At 42.2% G+C, this 24,760-nt stretch overlaps 1 protein-coding gene across 1 annotated transcript in view; it reads right to left on the bottom strand.

Moving 5' to 3' along the window:
- LOC105478244 (phosphate cytidylyltransferase 1B, choline) overlaps positions 1 to 22,703 on the bottom strand; it is a 114,592-nt gene extending 91,889 nt beyond the window's left edge. The window contains exon 1 of the mRNA XM_011735379.2: positions 22,413 to 22,703. Within this exon, the coding sequence (XP_011733681.1) occupies positions 22,413 to 22,475 (63 nt within the window). The 5' untranslated portion in view covers positions 22,476 to 22,703. The remainder of the gene's footprint in view (positions 1 to 22,412) is intronic.
- Positions 22,704 to 24,760: the final 2,057 nt, after the last annotated feature.

The raw sequence follows: 24,760 nt of genomic DNA, 5'->3' as shown, positions 1-24,760 counted from the left end.
CTGCCTCCCAGGCTCAAGCGATCCTCTCACTGAGCCTCCCAAGTATCTGGGACCACAGGTGTGTGCCACCACTCCTGTCTAATCTTTCTGTATTTTTGGTAGAGACAGGGTTTCACTGTGTCACCCAGGCTGATCTGGAACTTCTGGCCTCAAGTGATTCACCTGCCTCGGCCTCCCAAAGTGCTAGGATTACAGACGTGAGCCACCGTGGTCGGCCAAGAATCGTTATGTATCTTGATTATGGTAATGATTGCACAAAATCTATGCATGTGTTAACTTCATTAGAAATTCCATAGAGGATATTTGTCAGTATATGCTAACAGCATTTAGAATATTCATACCCTTTGACCTAGGGATTCCACTTGGTAATTTATCCCAAAAGAAATAGAGAAGCACACAAATAATTATGTACAAAGATGCTTAATGCAGAATTATTTATAAAAGGCAAAAAAGATACAACTTACAGCAATAGTTGGAATTGTTAAAATAAGTCCATATAATATAGTATTGTACACTCACTAAGAGTCATGTTTTTGAAGAAATTCTAATGTTATGGGCACATGTTAGCATTATATGTTAGAAAAGCAGGCTGCAAAATGTGATTCCAAAAACATGAGCCCAATTATGTGATATGTACATGCACAGAAAAAAGCATTGCAAGGAAATATATCAAGATGCTAAAAGTGAAATTTTTAAACTGTGGGGTTATGGAAGATTTTTGTTTTACTTTTAAAAAAAATTTCTGCCTATAACAAATATTCAAGGCCGGGTGTGGTGGCTCACGCCTGTAATCCCAGCACTTTGGGAGGGCGAGGTGGGTGGATCATGAGGTCAAGAGATCAAGACCATCCTGGCCAACATGGTGAAACCCTGTCTCTATTAAAAATATAAAAATTAGCTGGGCGTGGTGGCGGGCGCCTGTAGTCCCAGCTACTCAGGAGGCTGAGGCAGGAGAATTGCTTGAACCTGGAAGGCAGAGGTTGCAGTGAGCGGAGATCACGCCATTGCACTCCAGCCTGGGCGACAGAGCGAGACACCATCTCAAAACATATATATATGTTCAAAAGTGAACATATATATATGTATTTTTTTGAGACAGGGTCTCACTCTGTCGCTCAGGCTGAAGTGCAGTGGCATGATCACAGCAGCCTCGACCTCACAGGCTCAGGTGATCCTCCCACCTCAGTCTTCCTGGTAGCTGGGACTACAGGATATGCAACCACGCCTGGCTAATTTTTTGTAGAGACGGTGTTTCGCCATGTTGCCCAGGCTAGTCTTGAACTCCTGAGCTCAAGCGATCTGCCTGCCTTGGCCTCCCAAAGTGCTGAGATTACAGGCATGAGGCACTGCACCAACCCTATATTAGTCTTATAATTAGAAAAAAACAATGAACATTACTCTCCTCCCCAAAGACATCAAGAGCTGGGTATTAGGGTTGAGGTGAGACAGTCGTGGTTAGGTCATGAGCAAATAGAAAGATGCACAGACCTCAGTGAGAGGAAACAAGAAAGCTGAAACTGAGGAACAAAGCTGGAGCAAAGTCCTAAAGTCCTATCTCCAGATGGCAGAGGTAGAGGAAATGTGTTGCAGGCTGGCTGTTCAGAAAAGTCCCAGAGAATGTTTAGGGACAGGGCTTCTGAGTCCCGTGACCTCAACAAGAAGGGTATGCCTTCTGTGAGAACTTGTCAGATCAGTGCTGTCCCTAACAAGAACTATCATGATTATTTCTACTGTTTATTGAGTACCTCTTATGTCTTTAGCACTATGCTAGGTATTAGGTTGGTGCAAAAGTAATTGCAGTTTTTACCATTAAAAGTAATGACAGGCCACGCATGGTGGCTCATGCCTATAATCTCAATATTTTGGGAGGCCGAGGCGGGCGGATCACCTGAGGTCAGGAGTTCAAGACCAGCTTGGCCAACATAACGAAACCCCTTCTCTAGTAAAAATACAAAAATTAGCCAGGCGTGTTGGTGGGCGCCTGTAATCCCAGCTACCAGGGAGGCTGAGGCGGGAGAATCACTTGAACCCAGGAGGCGGAGTTTGCAGTGAGCAGAGACCACACCGTTGCACTCCAGCCTGGGTGACAAGAGCAAAACTCCGTCTCAAAAAAATAAATAAATAAATAAATAAAATGACAAAAACCGCAATTATTTTTGCACCAACCTAATGCTTATCATAGCCTACCTGTAGCCCCGACAACATCCAATCAGATAGGTATAGTTACCCCACTTTGCAGATGAGGAAGCCAAGCCATAGAGACCTTAACTTCAGCTTGGAAGACACCTACAAATGACATCTACCTTCCTATAAGCAGTCCTCACATAAACATCATCAAATTGTTGAAAACATTATTTTTGGCCGGGCACAGTGGCTCATGCCTGTAATCCCAGCACTTTGGGAGGCTGAGGCGGGCAGATCACTTGAGGTCAGGAGTTCAAGACCAGCCTGGCCAACATGATGAAACCCCATCTCTATTAAAAATACAGAAAATTAGCCGGGCGTGGTGGCACATGCCTGTAATCCCAGCTACTAGGGAGACTGAGGCAGGAGAATCGCTTGAACCCAGGAGGCAGAGGTGTCAGTAAGCTGACATTGCACCACTGCACTCCAGCCTGAACGACAGAGGAGACTCCATCTCAAAAAAAGAAAAAAAAGAAAAAAGAAAAAAACACATTATTTTCAAAGATATGCAAAGAAGAACTATCAGGTTGGTGCAAAAGTAAATGCACTTCTTGCCACTGAAAATAATGACAAAACCACAATTACTTTGGCACCAACCTAATAAAATAATCTCTTTCGAGCAGACTGTCTGAACCCTGCCGAAATCCCCTCAGGCCTTACCATAATGACTATGATGTTACCATGGTCAACACCTGACCCACTGTCAACTGCCAGCACCTGCATCTCTCTGCCTGGGGGCTTTATCTGGCCTTTAGAAAGCCCTGCCCTCCCAACACCACCACTGAGTCAGAACTAAAGGGCCAGAAAATTAACAGCCCATATCCCTAAGAGCTTTCAACCAATGACTGATAGAAGTCAAAGTATAGTTCCCTCAGCCCTCAAGTGAAATAACTCTGAATTGCATGTTCTATACTAACTCCCAGAGTCCTCCAGTGGGATTAAGTTCCACTTGCCACAGGGCACCCTTTATCAACTGCCTTCCTTTCCTTGTTTCACTTACCCATGCTCCTGTGAGTATTTCCTGGGATAGATTGTCTCCCAAATAAACTACTTGAACTTGAATCTTTCTTGCAGAGCCGGCTTCTGGGGCATCTCAAAAGGTCTCAAGATACCATTAAGGGGTGCCCACCATAAAGTTGTTTTTTGTTTTGTTTTGTTTGTTTGCTTTTGAGACAGAGCCTCACTCTGTCACCCAGGCTGGAGTGTAGAGTGTGATCATGTTGGCTTACTGCAACTTCTGTCTCCCGGGTTCAAGCGATTCTCCTGCCTCAGCCTCCCGAGTAGCTGGGATTGCAGGCACATGCCACCACGCCCGGACAGTTTTTTTGTATTTTTAGTAGAAACGGGGTTTCACCATGTTACCATATTGGCCAGGCTGGTCTCAAACTCTTGACCTCAAATGATCTGCCCGCCTCAGCCTCCCAAAGTGCTGGGATTATAGGAATGAGCCACCATGGCCAGGCCTGACTCTACTATTTCTTCCATGTTTCTTTCTGTCTTTTTCTTTCTTTCTTTTTTTTTTTTTTTTTTTAGACAAAGTCTCACTCTGTCGCCCAGGCTGGAGTGCAGTGTGGTGCAATCTCGGCTCACTAAAACCTCTGCCTCCCGGGTTCAAGCAATTCTCCTGCCGCAGCCTCCCAAGTAGCTGGGATTACAGGCATGCGCCACCACGCCCAGCTAATTTTTTTGTATTATTAGTAGAGACGGGGGTTTCACCATATAGGCCAGGCTGGTCTCAAACTCCTGAACTTGTGATCCTCCTGCCTCGGCCTCCCAAAGTGCTGAGATTACAGGCATGAGCCACCACGTGCAGCCCACGTTTCCTTTTTTATTCATTTTCTTCTCACTGCCTCAGATTTACCAAACAAGAAATTTATGGTCGGGTGGCGTGACTCACACCTGTAATCCTAGCGCTTCGGGAGGCCGAGGCAGGTGGATAGCTGGAGCTATCCAGCTGTTCAGCTATCCAGGAGTTCGAGACTAGACTGGGTAACATGGCAAAACCTGGTCTCTATTAAAAATACAGAAACATGAGCCAGGCATGGCGGCATGTACCTGTAGTCCCAGCTGCTCTGGGGGCTGAGGCAGGTTTGCTTGAATCTGGTAGGCAGAGGTTGCAGTGAGCTGAGATTGCACCAGTGCACTCTAACCTGGGCAACAGAGTAAGACCCTGTCTCAAAAAAAAAAAAAAAAAAAGAGAGAGAGAGAGAAAGAAAGAAATGTATCATGAAGAAGGAAGGGAGGAAGAGAGATGGAAAACACAGGGTAGAGATGACAGAAGAATTTCAGATTTCCCAGAAAGCGGTATTACCTCCTATGGAATTTTACTACCTTTATGTCTCTGTTTTGAGCCACTTCCCCACCTTAATCCACATATGGCTTAAGGTCTGGGCCTAATAGTCTAGGAAAAGACTGTACCATACTAAGTAATGAAATCCATACATAAATCCTTTCCACCCATTCCAGGAAAATTATAGTAGTGAAAACATTTTTCAGAAGAAAGTGTTTCACCCCTCCCTTGGTGCTTTTACACATTGACTTATAATAGCACTCTGAGACTGACATGCTTTAATACTGAAAAATTTCAAATGAATGAACAAATTCAGAGCAGTTAAGTGATTTGACCACGGTCACATAGTAAGCGGAAGTGGTAGAAGTATCACTTGAATCCAGGTCTCTTGAATCAAAGTTCAACACTCTTTTCCACCAAACTACACTGCCTCATTGTGTGATACACAGTAGTTAGATTTGCTTTATTAACAAGCCTGCTGAGCTAACTGATGCAGCTCTCATCATCTAATATAACCCCTTAACCCCTTTTCTATTGAATTCATGAACATGAAGCATTCTTCACTTTTATTCATTCAGTTCATTTCATATTTGTGCAACTGTGGATCTGGACTCATTTTAGATGCTTGAATTTACTAACGACAAGAAAAATAAACACAGTTGCGGCCAAGTGCAGTGGCTCACGCCTGTAATCCCAACAATTTGGGAGGTCGAGGTGGGCGGATCACCTGAGGTCAGGAGTTCAAAACCAGCCTCGTCAACATGGTGAAATCCTGTCTCCACTAAAAATACAAAAATTAGCCGGGTGTGGTGGCGGATACCTGTAATCCCAGGTGGCTACTCAGGAGGCTGAGGCAGGAGAATCACTTGAACCTGGGAGGCAGAGGTTGCAGTGAGCCAAGATTGTGCCATTGCACTCCAGCCTGGGTGACGGAGTGAGACCCTGTGTCAAAAACAAAACAAAACAAAACACAGTTGCATTGCCAGGCTTACCAGTGGGTCAAGAGCATAGCTGATACAGGCTTATGACCTATAAAGGCCATTAGGGGGAGGCCAAGGCAGGTGGATCACCTGAGGCCAGGAGTTCCAGACAAGCCTGCCCAACATGGCGAAATCCTGTCTCTACTAAAAATACAAAAAAAAAAGTAGCCGGACATGGTGGCGGGTGCCTGTAATCCCAGCTACTCGGGACGCTGAGGCAGGAGAATTGCTTGAACCCGGGAGGCGGAGGCTACAGTAAGCCAAGATCGCGTCATTGCCCTCCAGCCTGGGCAACAAGAGTGAAACTCCATCTCCAAAACAAAAAAGCCCATTGGGGAAAAAAAAAAAAGTGGTGAGACATGAAAATAGTCAGGGCTTCAAAATCTATTTTTGGGGAGGGTACGAAGTAATCAAGAAGATAGAAAGAAAGTGTTGTGTTTTATTATTAAAATTTATTTTCTTCTTTTTCTAACTTCTATAATAACCAAAAAAGAATTGACCTTCACTCATCAATGTGACCAAAATTTGAATGTAAGCGCAGTTTTAAGGAGCTAGGGAGAAACTGCACAGACCCAACATGACAAACCTATTGCATACATGAAAATACGGCTAACAAAATGTCATTTTACGTCTTGCATATATATTTGTAACTGGTTGGAGAGATGAACAGTAAGGAGCTCCAATATTCTTTTTTTTCTTTTTCCTTTTTTTTTTTTTTTTTTTTTTTTTGAGACGGAGTCTTGCTCTGTCTCCCAGGCTGGAGTGCAGTGGCATGATCTCGGCTCACTGCAACCTCTGCCTTCCGGTTTAAGCAGTTCTCCTGCCTCAGCCTCCCACGTAGCTGGGATTACAGGCGTGTGGCACCGCACCCAGCTAATTTTTGTATTTTTAGTAGAGACGGGTCTCGAACTCCTGACCTCAAGTGATCCCCCCCCACCTCAGCCTTCCAAAACTCTGGTATTACAGGTGTGAGCCACTGCGCCAGACCCAGCTCCAATATTCTTAGCACTCAAGGACACCAGTCATTGCACCTGTGTGTAAGAAGGTCTTAAAAGAGAGATTTTTAAAATCAAAACAAGATGTATTTATTTAAATGATGATAAAATCAGTTGTATATATGATATATTTTGTTTTGCTGTAGCAAAACAAATATGATGGTGAGTTTTTTGCATAAATTAAAGTTGCCCTTAGCTGGAATAAATCATTCTTATTGACATTAGCAGCTGTGTAGTCAGTAAAGAATGATTGTTGCTATTACTTGGTGGTATTTATAAACACTTTTATTTTCTAAGTGCTTTACAATCACTTATTGTCTAATTAATATCTAATCATCTGTTTACAAGTAATAATCACACATGTAGCGCAGTTTAATCAAAACTCCAAATACAGCCGCCATCATACTCAAGAGTGCCATGTAAATTTTGGTCCCTTCTTTATGGGGTTTGAGTCCAGACATGCAATTGAAACAGATAATACATCAGAAAAAAAGATGGATAAATATTCCCCACTTGTATTTGAGCATAATTTGGATTCACAACTTTTGCATGCCAAATATATTATCTGAATGTCAGTGGATGAGTAAGACCATAGGTAATTTTCAACACTTAAGGGCTCAGTTGCACACATATATAAAGTTGTAATTTATTTAACCCACAAAATTGGATGATAGTTTACGATAAATGTATAAGGCCAGGCACTGACTTAACATTGAAACTCTTAGTCACAATCACTGTTTCAGTCATTTTAGTGAAAAAGAGCAAATGTAGCAAAGGTGGCTCAGAGACCTTCAAGGTTAATAATCTAGCCAGGTTCAAGTCTACACCAAGCTACGCCCAGTATGAACATCTGCCAGTCTTAATTAGCCAACATAAGTGGATGTACTGCTGTCTCCCTTCAGTCTCCCCAAGTGTTATTCTATAAGCAATTATAGGAACCAGGAATGGATTTTTTTAAGCAGGTGAATGATGTGCGTATTAATCCAATTTTTTTCCTTCTAGGATGAATTTTCTTAAAGTAGAATTGCTGAATCAGAGTATTTATGTTTTTAAAGTTTTTGATACATGGTTTTTTGACACAGTTATCAAATTATTCTCCAGCATGGTTGACCATACGTACACTTCTTTGTATACCCCTAAAGAGTGGTCTTTCTTGATTATTGGTGTACCATAACCAGATTTCCTCCTTGCTGTCCTACCAGGCAGTTTCCCAGTACTACAGCGAGTACTGCAGGGTCCTGAGCATTGTGCCGGGGGGCCTTCTGCATATGATACATATGAGCTTGATTGACAAGTGAGTCATCAGGACCGTCTGATGCCAGGAGGGATACATTCATTTGCAAGTAAACTATGATTACAATCCTTGGACTTTATACTATTAGATTTTGAATGACATGGTCTCCAAAGTGAACCTGCACTCCAAAGTGCAGATTCTTGCAAAATCTGCACTCAGAGTCTTTGAATGCTCAAAGAGAGATTCAGTTTAATCTTCTGTGCTTCTGTGTGTTTTCTATGGCTGCTGTAACAATGTACCAGAAATTTGGTGGCTTAAAACAACACAAATATATTATCTTAAAGTTCTGGACCAGGGTCAGAAGTCTGAAATGGGTCTCAGTGGGCTAAAATCAATATACCTGCAGGACTGCATTTCTTCTGGAGGCTCTAGGGGAAATTGTTTCTTTGCCTTTCTTTTTTTTTTTTTTTTTTTTAGCTTCTAGAAGCTGCATGCATTCCTTGGCTCCTGGCCTGCTTTCTTCTATCTTCAAAGACAGCAATTGCATCACTCCAGCCTCTGCTTCACTGGTCACATATTCTCTGAGTCTCCTGCCTTCCTCTTTCACTTCAAAAGACTCTTGTAATTCCATTGAGTTCCTTTGGATAATCCAGGATAATCTCTCCCATCTCAAGACCCTTAACTTAATCACGTCTATAAAGTCTCTTTTCCCTTACAAGGTAACATATTCACAGGTTCTGGAAATTACAATGTAGACATCTTTGGGAGGCCCTTATTCTTCCTATCACATCCTCCTTAGCATGAGCTAGGCCTGGTATCTCATCTCCAGATATTCTGGAAATTAGGCTAACAAAATGTCATTCAATTGCAGAAAATTGCTAACATTGTCTGCAATTTTAATACTTAGTAATTTATGACATCCTTCTCTGTATCAGAAACAGGCATTATGTCCAGTTTGCAGATAACAACTGGGGCGTAGAGACATTAAATAATTTGCCCAAGGTCACAGAGCTGGTCAGTGTCAGAACTGAGTTTCACATTTAGGACTGTGGGACCTCAAAGCCCCCACTCAATGCATGCCGCCTCGGTATCTCAACATTTTTTATGCTTTTCTCATTCTGCTCTCTTTGGATGCCTTCATGTTGAAAGCTTTTCATTTAGTTCGTTTGACATTTAATAATACAACCTAGCTAGATAAAAGCTTTTATTAAGGCCCTATAAATATCATATTTGACTCATTCAGTAAGTGCCAGTGCAGGATGTCATCACAAAACACACATTGAAGATAATGTCTCCACATCCTCTAATAAATCTTCCTAAAAGTGGCATCAGATGGGTTCTTCCTCTGCAATACAAGCAGAAGTGGCCTCACCAGGTTTTCTTCTCTGTGGGCGATGTGTAAATCTGTGAATAACAGGTGGTGCTGGTGAGAAATGATCTTTCCAAAAGCCCACAAGTATACAAATATCCTATTCTTGACAAAAGAGTGTCTAACACTTTAGGGGTGTCTTAGTCTGTTTTATGCTGCTATAACAGACTACCACAGAGTGGGTAATTTATAATGAATAGAAATGTATTTGGCTTATAGTTCTGGAAGCTGGGAAGTCCAAGAGCATGGTGCCAGCATCTGGTGAGGGCCTTTGTGTTCCATCATCCCATGGCAGAAAGCAGAAGGGCAAGAGAAGGCAAGAGTAAGCAAGCAAGAGGGAATTGAACTTGCTTTTATAACAAATCCACCCTTGTGGTAACCAAACCTCTCTTGTGTTAATGACTTTAATCCACTCATGAGGTCAGAGCCCTCATGACCTAATCACCTGTTATTAGATACTGTTGCACTGGGGATTAAGTTTCTAACACATAAACTTTGGGGGGCACATTCAAACCATAGCAGGAAGTCTAAGTTAATCTCTTAACAAAGACTCTTATCCTCTTTGCTCTACTCCGGAATGTTCTCAACCTTGGTTGTGCATTAGAATCACCTTAGGGGCTTTCAAAAATACTGAGGGCTGATTCCTGCTCCCTAAAGATACTGATCTAATAATTGTCCTTGGGTTTAGCATCAGGGCTTTTAAAAGTTTAGAACAAAAAAAAGTTCAGAACCACTGTGATGAAGGAGAGATGATGAGAGACTTTATTCATACATGGATTTGGCTCTCAAAAAGAAACTATTTGGCTCTCAAAAAGAAAAAAAGAATCTCTATTTTGTTTGCATCAAGAGTAAGAAATCCTATTTGTGTATGTGTCCCAGGAAGCTGGCTATGTAAAAACTTTCAATATCTCCAAAAGCAATCATTTTAAACACCTAGTCTACTAAAATGCCCGATGAGAGGCCATGTCAAATGACACTAAGGAGGCCAGGTGTGGTGGCTCAGGCCTGTAATCCCAGCACTTTGGGAGACTGAGGCGGGCAGATCACCTGAGGTCAGGAGTTCGAAACCAGCCTGGCAAACATGGTGAAACCTTGTCTCTACTAAAAATACAAAAATTAGCTGGATGTGGTGGCATGCGCCTGTAATTCCAGCTACTTGGGAGGCTGAGGCAGGAGAATCGCTTGAACCCAGGAGGTTGAGGTTTCAGTGAGCCGAGATCTCACCATTGCACTCCATCCTGGTCAACAGGAGCAAAACTCCGTCTCGAAAAAAAAAAAAAAGGACACTAAGGGTGTCTGAGAGTAGCTATATGCGGTCAATGGTCTTTCACAGAAGTCCACCCTTGCTTTGAGAAGATATTCTCTTGAGTAAGCAAGTATGGTATAAGCATATCTTCAAAGAAAAATAATCCTTTATTTCTACAAAATGGTCTGGATAACCTCACTCCACCATTCAATTGCAGGAACTCAACAGGAACAAAACCATTAGCAGTGAACCATGGCAGTCTCTAGCACATATGGTATTACCATTGCTCAAAACATTTTTGGAATAAGTCTTTGGTCATCATTTGAAAGTGTGAAGATAACAATACTCATATGAATATAAAAGTTCTATTATCCTTTTTTAAAAAAGATAAAAATCGTCAAAAGGACTTAGGAGACTCCTGACAGCCAAAGATGAAAAGTTTAAGTATCAATAAGGATAAGAATTGCAATTGATTGAAACCTATCTAATGTTTTTCAATGCATGAGTTCATAATACTATCGAAAGAAACCCCCAAGCCTCATTTGTCTGCATTGAAAGATGCTAGAGAAAAGCATTTTGAAAACTGGGAAATAAGCCTTTATTTAAACTTTCCTATACAAACTGTCCCTCTAGGTCACCAAACAAGAGAAGTATCTTGTCTTAGAATGAGTAATGAAGAAGGTAAGATGGTAATGAATTATCTCCACTTTATAACCCCTAAGGAAAGATTGGGTTTAGGCACTCAGCATCAACTACTGCTAACATGACAGAAAGACAGGCAATACCAAACATTATGTACTCCTGATAGAAGTACATGTGCTACCTATGAAATAGTCTGCCAAGTAAATAGAACCTGGCTTTGATCACACCTCTTGATCTGAGGCCAATTTACAGGAAATACAGAAGGGATAAAGGAGTATGTTAACACCACAGGGATGCAATCAGCGAAATCTAGATTGTGGAAAACTCTGTAGAACAAACCTTGTTTCTTCAACCAAAAAATTGCAAGAAGCCTATGGATTAAATGAGATCTGAAAGACATATCAATCAATTGCAATATGTACACTGTATTATTTGAATCCTAATTCAAAACACTGTAAAAATGGCAATGTTTATAAAACAATTAGAAATTTCAACAATTTCTGGATTCTATGAAGGAATTATTGTTAATTTATTTAGGTATAATAATGATACTGTAGCTGCCTGAGGTCGCTCACACCTGTAATACTAGCACTTAAGGAGGGCAGGACCAGAGAATCTCTTGAGCCCAGGAGTTTGAGAACAGCCTGGGCAAATTGTGAGACTTCATCTCTACTAAAAATAAAAAAGCAAAACTAGTTGGGTGTGGTGGCATGCACCTGTAGTCCCAGCTACTTGGTAGGCTGAAATGGGAGGATTGTTTGAGCCCAAGAGGTTGAGGCTGCAGTAAGCTGTGATTGCACCACTGCACCCCAACCTGGGCAACAGAGTGAGACTGTCTCAAAAACAAACGAACAAAAACAAACAAACAAACAAAAAAGAACAAAAACAAACAAAAAAAAACCCCCACCAGGTATTGTGTTTATGTTTTCAAAACTTTATTTTAGAAATACATACTGAAATATTTGCAGATGAAGTATGTTGTTTGGATGTGAGGAGTGAATACAGCTCAAGATCAGTGGTTCTCAACTGGGTACAATTTTGCTGCAAGGTACATTTAGCAATGTCTGGAGACAGTTTTGTTTGTCACATCTTGGGGCTTGGGGTGCTTTAGACATCTAGTGGGTGAAGGCCATAAATGTTGCTAAACATCTTACAATGCACAGGACAATCGTCCACTGTAAGATAATGGCACCCTAACGACCTTGAATGTGTCCATAGAAGCAAAGGCTTGACGTGCAGCTCATCTGAGTGTTGGAGAACGCCTTGTGAGCCTCCTGGAGCAAGCTCTCCTGGAACAGAGAGGCCTGTGAGGAGTTGCTCCAGGGCCATTTGCCACTCACCTCCTTATCTCCCCTGAGAAACTGTCATGAAGCAGTTTCTAATAGTCTCTTTGTTTGGGTTGGGATATGAGGCTTCCTGCCCTGCCCCTCCTAGTACAAAGTTACAGAACAGAAAAACAGTTGCAATCTACAGTGGGCTCCTCAGCAATGGGAGTCGAGGTTATCTGGCCCCTTTTGTTGTAGTGTCCTTTTTGGTATGTGGGATAAGCACAGTACGAAGCTGGCACCATTGGCTACTCTTTTCTTTGCTATGTAAGTAATAAACTGTCTTCATCTTAAAGTGATTATACTTTTACCAGTCAAGTCATTCAGACCTTGCCTTGTCTTGTGTGTGCTTGACATCCGTGACAAACAATTTTCTAGCCCAAAATGTCATTATGCTGAGGTTGAGAAGCTCTAAATGAAGCAAGATTGGTCATGAGTTGATTACTGTTGAAGTAGGTGGCAAGTACATGAACAGTACAAATGGTAATGTACTGTTAATATCTTGTCTAATTTTGTGTATGCTTGAAGCTCTCCCTAATAAAAAATTATATTTTAAGAAGGATAAAAACTGGTCACCTTGCTTTTTTAGATGTATGACATTCTAAGTACATACACTGAGACAATATGCACAAATGCACAAACTTTGCTGTCAGATTTCTAGCTCCACCAGTAAGTTACAAACTGTGTGTTCTTGAGCGAGTACATGACCTCTTTAAGCCTCAGTTTCTTCCACAATAAAATAAAGCTATTAATGCCCCCTGGGGGGTTTGTGGGGATTAAATATAAGTCAAGTGTTTGGCTGAATGCCTTAAATAAATACCTTTATTAGACCATCTTCCTTTGTTTTTTTGCCTGCTACTTTTCAATACAGAAATGCAAAGAGCCCTTCTTGTTATCTGTACAAGTAATTTTGATCTAGTCGATTTCTTTCCAAATAATTCCCTGGAAAATGTAGATAGATGGCCTTGATCTGAAAAGTTTTATTCTAAGTGTTTAAAACAGTAAACTGACTGGGCACAGTGGCTCACGCCTGTAATCCCAGCACTTTGGGAGGCCGAGGCTTGGGGGGATGACTTGAGGTCAGGAGTTTGAGACCAGCCTGGCCAACATGGTGACACCCCATCTGTACTAAAAATGCAAAAACTAGCCGCCACGTGGTGATGGGCACTTGTGATCCCAGCTACTCAGGAAGCTGAAACAGAAGAATCACTTGAACCCAGGAGGCGGAGGTTGTACTAAGCCAAGATCACTTCACTGCACTCCAGCCTGGGTGACAGAGCAAGATTCTGTCTCAAACAAACAAACAAACAAACAAACAAACCACACACAGCAAACCCTGGAGGGCTCCAGGGGATGGGGAATGAGAAGGAATGTATATGGTGAATTCAGTAGTTCTCAGCTACTGAATGGGGGTGATTTTGTCCCACAGGAGACATTTAACAATGTCTGGAGACATTTTTGGTTGTCATGACTTGGGGAAGGGGAGTACTACCGGTATCTAGTGATTAGAGACCAGGGATGCTATTAAACATCCTATGTCCTATGCACAGGACAGCCCCTACAACAAAGAATTATCTAGCCCAAAATATCAGTCATACCAAGGTTGAGAAACCCTGAGCTAATGTAACCAAAATTTCTTGGTGAAGCTTTTCCTGGGTAATTAACTTTGCCTTTCTTTGTTCTTCTTACCCAACACATACAGGTTATTAAAGACATGCTCAGGAGAAATTCAAAATGTGATTACTCTAGCTCTGTGGCCCTAATTTGTTATTCATTTCTTTACGAGAAAAAAAAATCCAAGTAGTGTTCTGATTTTATTGCCTTCAAGTTTCACTTACCAAACTCAAAGCATGCACTGATTACCTTCTTAATTAATAGACTGTGAAAGCGGGGCATCACTTTATAAACTCGTGGAAAGGATGTACCATCTCCTGACAGCTCTTTAGTCTTTGTTTCCAACTATTACCAATGGGGGAGGATTGAGATGAAGGGGATTCAGACACTGCTCCACAAACAGATTATATTTCTCTTGTTAAAATAGCCCATCTCTGGTCAGGTGCAGTGGCTCACGCCTGTAATTCCAGCACGTTGGGAGGTCGAGGCGGACAGATCACTTGAGGTCAGGAGTTTGAGACCAGCCTGGCCAATATGGTGAAACCCCATCTCCGCTAAACATACAAAAATTACCTGGGCATGCTGGCGCACGCCTGTGGTCCCAGCTACTCGGGAACCTGAAGCAGGACAATCGCTTGAACCTGGGAGGCAGAGGTTTCAGAGAGCCGAGATCGCACCACTGCACCCCAGCCTGGGCGACAGAGCAAGACTCTGTCTCCAAAAAAAAAAAAAAAAAAAAAATTAAAATTAAAAATTACTGTTGAATTAGGTGAGGGCAAGACAACTATAAAAGCTAGGGGACAAAATTGCAAAACACCTAGGATTCCATGTTCAAAGTGTTTTGAAGATATCTTAAGTTTTCACACAATTTAGAATAAACTAAAAATGGAAGTAATAGGCAGTGCATATGTGTCTGCCTAATGAAAAAATATAACACAGAGCTCTAATCAGTGGCCCAATCAAAGGTTTGGCAAATTAATAATATATTTATTTTAAATTTAAATAAAATGTTTGATGTATGCATTTATCATTTTTAAGTGAGTCCCCATTATACCCATTTTATTTTTCTTTTCTTTTCTTTTTTGAGACAGGTCTTACTCTGTCACCCAGGCTGGAGTGCAGTGGCGTGATCTCGGCTCACTGCAACCTCCACCTCCTGGGTTTAAGTGATTCTCTTGCCTCAGCCTCCAGAGTAGCTGGGATTACAGGCGCAGGCCACCACGCCCGGCTAATTTTTGTATTTTTAGTAGAGACAGGGTTTCATCATGTTGGCCAGGCTGGTCTCGAACTCCTGACTGTAGGTGATCCGCCCGCCTCGGCCTTCCAAAGTGCTGGGATTACAGTCGTGAGTCACTGCGACCAGCCCCATTTTATTTTTCAATTAACTGACCAACTGGTCCCCACTGTAGAGGGTAAGAAAACTTCTAGTGTACTTCCTGGTGATTATAACTCTCTCCTACCTTGTATAATGGAGAAAGCCCTACAGAGCTTTTTTATTAATTCTCCATTTTTTGTCTTGAATTCTTTGTGTGAGACTTAAGAAAGTCCTTCATTTGCCACCCTAAAGAAAGATGTAATAACCACATGGAAGAAAATTTATGAGGCAGGTAGGTGCACAAGTCTTACCTATCTCTCTTCGAGGCTGGCCCAGCTCCTGCCCACCTCTGAGAAAGCTGAGGAGTTGTAGAAGGTTGAGTCGGCCATCTGTGGTATCTCTAGGTGGGTATCACCTGGCCTTCAGACATCAGAAACCTCTAACAACCCTAGAAGTCTGGCAGGGTTGAGGTGGAGAGCCTTGTAAACAGTGATCACAACATCTGTGTTGTTGATGTTAATGATAATGTTGATCAGTTTAGAGGCTGGAGTCAAGTTGGAGTTGGTCCATCCAACATTGATCCATGTCTCACTCAAAATCTGGGTTGAAACCCACTCATTCTCCTGAACAGCCTAGAGATGACCTTAAATGGACAAACTCAGGAGTCCCTCTGGGCAAGGAGGATACAGAATAAACAGTGATTTAAATTCCTTTCACTCATTCAACAAACATTTACTAAGCATGTTGGAAGTCATGCATCCAAGATAAATGTGATCATCTCCACTCTCAAAGGATATATAGAACAAGAAGATATATGTAAAGATATACGTAGGACAAACTCTTAAAGATTGATTTTTTGGTAAATATAATGGTACTATTAAAAATTATCATGTTAGTCTTTCAAAAGAAATTATCATTAAGTTATTCTGTACTTTTATTTATGACTTAAATCAATGGAGCTAAGAAAAAAGATTTGAAACAGGTATTATTTTTCTCTTTCTCCTGGGCCTTATTTACCAATTTTTAAATTTTCTTTTCTCTTTCCACGTCTGTGTGTGTGTGTGTGTGTGTGTGTGTGAGAGAGAGAGAGAGAGAGAGAGAGAGAGAGAGAGAGAGAGAGAGACAGAGACAGAGACAGAGAGAGAAAGAATTTGTAGTTCATGGAAAGACAAATAAAACTTTAAAATGTTCTAATACCTGGGGCAGGACTGAAATAAAAAGTATATTTCACTTTTTGAGGCCTCGTTGTGAGAATGGGGCAAAATTAATTTTATGCCAATTGCACCATTATTCTTTACCCCATAGTATTTGAGAGCTGGCTCCAAGTCATTGAGAATAAAGGACAAAAATAAGAGAGACTAACGAGACTTATTTTCTCCCCCATAGTTCCCAGCACTGGGAAGACTGGGGAAACCCCAGGTTTCACAAGAGACACTCACAAGTCTAGCCTCTCATTCCACATGTGCTTGCATGGTAATTGGGCTGTTTCAGGGAGCCAAGGAGGAGTTAGGGAAGGCATGGTCACCAAGACTTGCATTACAGGACCACATTGGGTAGGGATCTAGGGTCTGCCAGGAAGAGGTTAGTGCACTCTAGAGAGCCAGATTCACGTCGCTTCTCAGCCTTTTGGCTAAGATCAAGTGGAGAACCAGATTCAGAATTAGCCTCTGCTCTACCTGTCAATGTTCAGAGTGAGAACTGTCAGCAGAGCAGCCTATGGCAGTGATTATACATCCACTAAGTGAGTTAAGAGGACTCAAATCAGCCTACCCCATAGTTTCTGAAGGACACGAAACTGCGTTGAGTTAGCTTGAAGGCTGTGCACATACATACCTGTAATATTAGGGCTCATGTAGAGGAATTACAGGGAGATAGATAAGAGGAAAGAAGGCCTACTGATGTTTGGAACAAAAGGTAAAAATAAGGCCAGACGCAGTGGCTTACGCCTGTAATCCCAACACTTTGGGAGGCCGAGGCGGGCAGATCACTTGAGGTCAGGAGTTCAAGACCAGCCTTGCCAACATGGTAAAACTCCATCTCTACTAAAAGTACAAAAATTAGCCAGGCATGGTGGTGGGTGCCTGTAATCCCAGCTACTCAGGAGGCTGAGGCAGCGAATTGCTTGAATCTGGGAGATGGAGGTTGCGGTGAGCTGAGATCGCACCACTGCACTCCAGCCTGAGCAACATGGTGAGACTCTATTTCAAAAGAAAAAAAGGTAAAAATATAATATCTCCTTTCCCTTTAAGTGGTTTTTTAAAAATGTTCAGATATCTAAGCTTCATAAATTTGGAGAGTTTTAAGTTGTTCAATTCCTTCCAAATAAGGACTAAATATTTAATGAACATTTACATTGTTTCTATTAATTTTTCTTTCCTTACTATGGCTAAAAATTTTCCTTAAAGAAGACAAGGAAGGGACAAACCATATCCTTTGATGCTCACTGCTAAATTGAGGAATTGGGTTTTATTTTTGCTAAAAAGACATGGCATTAATGTTTGCTATGACCAGTCCCAGCAAGCTGTAAGAAACCACCTCCACTAAGGATATTATGGAAATGCAAGTACCGTTCTCCTCTAACAACTCAACATTCTCTCTTCTCACCTATTTATTACCTAGAACCAGCATGGGACCTGGAACATGTGCCCCACATATTTGAAGACTGATGGAGCTAACTGATGACTGGTGCCTGGGAAGGCAGCATGTTTGCCACCCTGTTCTCACTTCTGAAGGAGCTGGAAGATTTCATTTCCAAAGCCTCTGGCCAGATCACACTCCCCCTCCCCCAAGCTGAATGCCTGGGAATCATCTCTTTCTCACAGACAGGAAGCCCTTATGTCACCATGAAGTCTTGGCAGCAAAGACTGGTAAAGAGGAAAGAACAAACTGGGAGGCAGTTTTCCATTTGATACATGTATTCACTGTAGAAAATCGGAGTCCACTTCAATGACTGGTCTCTTGAAAGAACTGTCTCTGTCAGTCAATCAACAGGTATTTATTGAACCCTTAATGCATACCAGGCACCATGCAGGGCCCACAGGAGTACCTTTCCCAGGGAATCACGTAGTATAGTGGAAGAAGTGAGGGCTTTGGAATTAGATCTTGAACCAGTCAAAATTTCAGTGTGAAAGTGTTTTATGCTACCATTTTACTTTGTGATCCAAAGGCAAGGAGGAAGGTAAACCAGTAGTATAAAATGATTTCACATAGAATTTCGAAACAGCAGAAGGGTTGCTAGAAATAACAAGGCTAACCACATTATTTCCTACAAGGGCACCTTAGGGGATCCCTGTTTTAATGAATAAATAAAAATGATGTGTAATTATCATATCAATTGCTTGCATCTAAGTGAGTGCTTCTGGAGTTATTTGATGGTGCTTAAAAATCTTTGGTCTCTGAAGTGCATTTAACCATCTTCTTAACTCTTATCTATATTATTAATTTGCAGATCAAAGTTAACTTGGTGCTATGCAAATGAAGGGACTTCAAATGAATGAGATTTTACCGTAAAATTTAAAATCCATATTACTTGTAACAGAACTGCAATATATTTTGAGGACATGCCTCAACATATCTAAAAGAGACATTATGGTTTAAAGCAGTGTTATTCAATATAATTTTCTGCAATGATGGAATTTTCCATATCTGCGTTGTCCAAATACAATAGTCACGAGCCACATATAACTACTGAGCACTTAAAATGTGGCTGGTGTCAGTGGCTCATGCCTGTAATCCCAGCACTTTGGGAGGCCAAGGTGGGCAGATCACGTGAGGTCAGGAGTTCGAGACCAGCCTGGCCAACATGGCGAAACCCCATCTCTACTAAAACTACAAAAATTAGCTGGACATGGTGGTGGGTACCTGTAATCCCAGCTACTCGGGAGGCTGAGGCAGGAGAATCACTTGAACCCAGGAGCCGAGATCATGCCATTGCTCTCCAGCCTGGGTGACACAGTGAGACTCCATCTCAAAAAAAAGAGTGGCTAGTGTGACTGAGGAACTGAGTTTTAAATTTTAATTAATTAATTAATTTTTTGTTTTAAATTGAGACAGAGTCTGGCTCTGTTGCCCAGTCTGGAGTGCAGTGGTGCAATCTCGGCTCACTGCAAGCTCCACCTCCTGGGTTCATGCCATTCTCCTGCCTCAGCCTCCCGAGTAGCTGGGACTACAGGCGTCTGCCACCATGCCTGGCTAATTTTTTTGTATTTTTAGTAGAGATGGGGTTTCACCGTGTTAGCCAGGATGGTCTCGATCTCCTGATCTTGTGATCCATGTGCCTCGACCTCCCAAAGTGCCAGGATTACAGGCGTGAGCCACCCCACCCAGCCAATTAATTAATTTTAAACAGCTGTGTATGGTTAGCGGCTACCTTATTCAACAGTGTAGGTTTAAAGAAAAAGTGAAATTGGATGCTGGGAACCCAAATTCCAGCTCTATCCTTGCTATCTTGGACAATTAAGCTCTGTGAGCTTTAATTTTCTCACTTAAAATGGGAATATAGGCTAGGGCTCAGTAGCGCACACCTATAATCCCAGTGTGTTGGGAGGTTCAGGTGGAAGGATCGCTTGAGGCCAGAGTTCAAGACCAGCCTGAGAAACACAGCAAAACCCCCATCTCTACAAAATATTTAAAAATCATCCAGGTGTGGTGGTGCATGCCTGCAGTCTTAGCTCCTTGGGGGGCTGAGGCAAGAGGACCACTTGAGCCCAGTAGTTTGAAGTTACAGTGAGCTATGATTGCACCACTGCACTCCAGCCTGGGCAACAGAGTAAGACCTTGTCTCAAAAAAAAAAAAAAAAAAAAAAAAAAGCAGGGGGGAGGATTATAAATAATATCTACATCACAGTATTTGGGGTAAGAGGAATTGAGGTAATGTTTGGGCATTCTTTTATTTCCAAATAAGTACCAACCAAGTACCAAAATTAAATATGTGGAAAATAAATACTCAACTCTCTTATTTAAAGGTAGTTTCCATCCCCAGAGAGCTATAAAAGATTATTAAGTTCATGATTATTTTCACCTTTCAGATTCAATATTCAACAGCAATGCTTATAACTATTGGCTGTTAAGTAGCACCACCAGCAGTAACCAGAAATGGTTGTGTGACAGCTTGGGGGTATCAATGTATAGTACACAAAGGGCTGGTAGTCAGAAAGTTTAATTTACAGAAGTTGAGCCTGCCTGTGTGAGAAAAGTACACTGAGAACCGAAAAGCATGAGAAAAATGTTAATGAAATCACTTCTTTATTATTGTTACCATTAATAATGTAATCCATTTTAATTGCCCAAGGAGGTTAAATAAGCCTATTCAATTTAATAGAGAAATCAAGGCATAAATTAGCAGCATAGGCAAGTGGTCAGGAGCTTGAGTCCTTTTGTTGAATATAATTACATAAAATAAGGCATGGAAAGTACTTAGTCCAGGGCATGTCACCCTAAAATGTCAACTATTATAATGATGATAAGTGATACATTTGGGAGACCATGAAATTAGAGGCCTTTGTCTATTTTCAATTTGCAAGAGGTATTGGAATACGGAATGATATTTGCACAGATTTAATTTACATGACTGGAACATAGAAGAATCATCTCAACTTTCCATATCTGCACCAGTCCAGAACTGAATCTAGTTGTTTTTTTTGAAACAGAGTCTCACTCTGTCACCCAGGCTGGAGTACAGTGGCGTGATCTTGGCTCACTGTAACCTTCACCTCCTGGGTTCAAGCAATTCTCCTGCCTCAGCCTCCCAAGTAGCTGGGATTACAGGCACCTGCCACCATGCCTGGTTAATGTTTTTTGTATTTTTAGTCGAGAGGGGGTTTCACCATGTTGGTCAGGCTGGTTTCAAACTCCTTACCTCAAGTGATTCGCCTGCCTCGGCCTCCCAAAGTGCTGAGATTACAGGTGTCAGCTACCATGGCCGGCCCGACTCTAGTTGTTTTGACACCACTTCAAATCTAATTTTGAAATGAGGCATGAATGAATGAATGAATGAATCAATCAATCAATCAATGCCTCCTGATTCCCCCATTAACTCAATACAATCAGCTAGTAAAACTCATGAGTCTTCAATATACAATACAAATTTCTCCAAATTTAAGATAACATGGAGGCAACTGGGGAAGGGACCAATTGGGCAAAATGATCAATCAGTCATGTAGCTCAAGTGTCTGCTGGATATGAACCTAGACTACTTTCTGAGGAATATGGTGCTTAAACCAGCCACCCATATCCATTCCAAGGGGCATGAGAAGCTTTTGACGGGATGCCAGGACAGGAGAGAGCAGGGCCAGTGTTCATTCTCAGGGTAGTGGAGTGAAACCAGCTTCACAGTTAAGCAAAGAAATTCCCTCTGCCTCGTTGTTGGGAAGTTGCCTCTGGCCCTCGATCTCTTCCTCACATCATCTGGGGTCCTTCTTAACACTTTGTCCCACTGCCTAAACTTTCTCTATCTAGAACTCATTCAGTTTAACAAGGCTCCCCTAGAAACATGTTCCCCGGGCACCCCCTCCCCAAGAGAAAAGACCATATAAAGAGGTCTCACTTACATGACAGTTGCATAACATTGAATTCAGAAATGGATAGTCTTCACTTGAGGTCAGGAGTTTGAGACAAGCCTGGCCAACATGGTGAAATCCCGTCTCTACTAAAAGTACAAAAATTAGCTGGGCATGGTGGTGCACGCCTGTAGTCCCAGCTACTTGGGAGGCTGAGGCAGGAGAATCACTTGAATCCGGGAGGCGGAGGTTGGAGTGAGCCGAGATCGCACCATTGCACTCCAGCCTGGGCAGCAAGAGCGTAACTCCATCTCAGAATAAAAGGAATGGATATTCTAATCAGGATTTTGTGACGTTTCTACTAGAAGAATTTCTCATTTGATAGGATAAAGAACATTTTGTTAAAACATTTCTGCAATACCCTCAGGCTCCCATAGCATATTGATCTGACCTTTTTTTTAGTAAGCAAATTTGTTCTTGTCATCTAAGTCTATCCAGGGAGCTGACATACTCTGCAAGGGGATAAATAAATATTAGTCACAATTTGTTTTTCTTTGTTTTTTTTTTAATCACCTTAAGATGGAGAAGATAATATTTCCATTTTTAGTGCGACTACTAATTAGCACAGATTCATTACACTCGCAGATACATAGGACTTTACTTTTTGAACTGACTTTGATATTCAATAAGGCAAAAATCAGTAAGAAAGTATTCACATTACCTTGCGCCACAATTGCGGAGCGCGATTGTCCTCTTCCATGATGCACTCCTGATGGCCTACCATGCCTGCTCCTGATCTTTTTATCTTCTGTGGAGGCCTCCTCCCTTTGGAGTTCTTTTGAGTCACAGGATGAAATTTTTGTTGCTTACTTGACCAAAGGTCAAGCAGGCTCTCTGTGCCCAGTGCTCAAAGATAAGCTCGGAGGAGCTCAGAGTGTCCCAGTTATTGAATAAGGAGAGATTTGAGTTGCGGGGGACTCTTGCTTTATTTACCACAAGCCTCCTCTTGTCCCCTCTGGGCTGTTGTTCACTGACAATTGCTGTGCTCTGAACTAGTGCTATGATGGCCTGTTGTGTGGGGACAGGCAGGTTGTGGTGAAAGCTGCAGTCGTGAAAAAGGCTATTGTTTAATCTACCCCGTCCCTCGCTGAAGCTATGGCAACAAATTCCGTTGGTGAATTAACTATGTCATTGTGCACTGGCTCAACTGATTATGCTCCTGGAATGACAAACATTTTCTCTCCCTTTTTTTCAAGACAAACAGTGACTGAGACCTTGAAGTGTTAATATACAACTCAGCACTTTCTTTAAATAGGAGAATAAAGATGGAGAAAATAAATCTCTCAAACATACTTTAATTGATTCTAATAAACATTTTATCCCTTCCAAGGAGCTATTCTCAGCACCATTGATAATGAATTTGTGCATCTTAACTATGTGGAGTCTTCGGAATTTGTGTTAAGGTAATTTTCTCTCAGATAACTCTGTTAAAAGAACTCTTTAAATATGCATGTGCTTCAGTCTTTCTGAGAACAAGATTCTTTTTAAATCTAGCTGCACCAAAGGGCTATGGAAACTTTGGCTGCAGACTATTACCTCAGTTCAGAGGGAAGGCAGCTGCTCCACCTAAACTCACCTTTGCCAAGTAAAGATATCCTTTGTCCCATCCTAGCAGGAAAACTCTTAGTAGCTTTCTCCTCAGTTTCAATCTCCAGGACAGTAAAACGTGCTCTGATTGGTCGAAGGATGCTTTTCAGACTCCCCAATCCCTCCCCACCATTCATTCATCCTATATCTTCTCCATCTGGGTACCCTGCCAGTGGCTGGGGGAGCTCTGCCGGTGGCCACACTGTGTTTCCTAGTGTGGTAGTGCATAGTGTTCTGACTTGTTAAGCTGGAATCACATTTCCCAGGATCCCCGTCCCTGAAGGCGTTGGGTTAGAGATGACCAAAAGAAGAATTTGCACAAGATATAGGAGGTGGGAGTGAAGCAGGAGCCGTTACTTTCCAAAGGTTGTTGTGGTTAGGCATGGTTACAAACAGGTAGAGGTGAAAGCGGATCCCGCTTGTCCTCACTCCCCCTCACTCTGGGTCCAGATTTTTTTTTCTGAGTGCTGACCCTGTTGACAAACAGGAGCCCCAGGGCCACCACCAGACACTTGGCTGCAGACCCATAGAGGTGGGAACAGCTTCCCATAGGTCTCCCCAACCGGCTTCCCCTTCCACTTGCACAGCTGGATGTGCTGGGCTTCTCAGACTGATGGTGGGTGGCTCCTCCCATCTTCCAATTTCCTCCTGGACCTCCAATCACCCATCCCTCTCACAATGGGGCCGGGACTAATTCCTATGATAAATCGCTTCCTCTACAGCTCATCATGGTTTTGCTTCCCTGACTGAACTCAGATTAACAATACTTATTTTTTCCAAACAATACAAGTACCGTTAGGAGAGCATCCTCAGCATGGAGAGAGGTTAGAGGGCCATAGGGAGAAAACTGCGTGGAACTTGAGTCGAAAAGTATCTGGGGAGCCTAAGGAAATAGACGTTATATTTGTATCAGATATCTCCCTACAGTTGCTGGTAGCCCTCACCCTGCAAAGCCTCTCTTTAGATCCAAACAGTTAGCTCTTCCCTCTTCTTCCCTCTTGTGGCTTCCCCTCATCCTCATTCTGTTTATTTGTTTGTTTGTTTGTTTGTTTGTTTGTTTGGAGATGGAGTTTCACTCTGTCACCCAGGCTGGAGTGCAGTGTCATGATCTGGTTCATTGCAACCTCCACCTCCGAAATTCAAGTGATTCTCCTGCCTCAGCCTCCCGAGTAGCTGGGATTACAGGCGTGCACCACCATGCCCAGCTAATTTTTGTATTTTTAGTAGAGATGGAGTTTCACCATGTTGGCCAGGCTGGTTTAGAACTACTGACCTCAGGTGATCCACCTGCCTTGGCCTCCCAAAGTGCTGGGATTACAGGCATGAGCCACCAAGCCTGGCTGTCCTCATCCTCATCCTCATCCTCATTCTTTTTTTGTTTGTTTGTTTGAGACAGAGTTTCACTCTTGTTGCCCAGGCTGG

Source organism: Macaca nemestrina, chromosome X, assembly GCF_043159975.1.
Source record: "Macaca nemestrina isolate mMacNem1 chromosome X, mMacNem.hap1, whole genome shotgun sequence".
In the NCBI taxonomy this organism is placed as follows: domain Eukaryota; kingdom Metazoa; phylum Chordata; class Mammalia; order Primates; family Cercopithecidae; genus Macaca; species Macaca nemestrina.
This window is presented reverse-complemented; position numbering and strand designations above follow the sequence as displayed.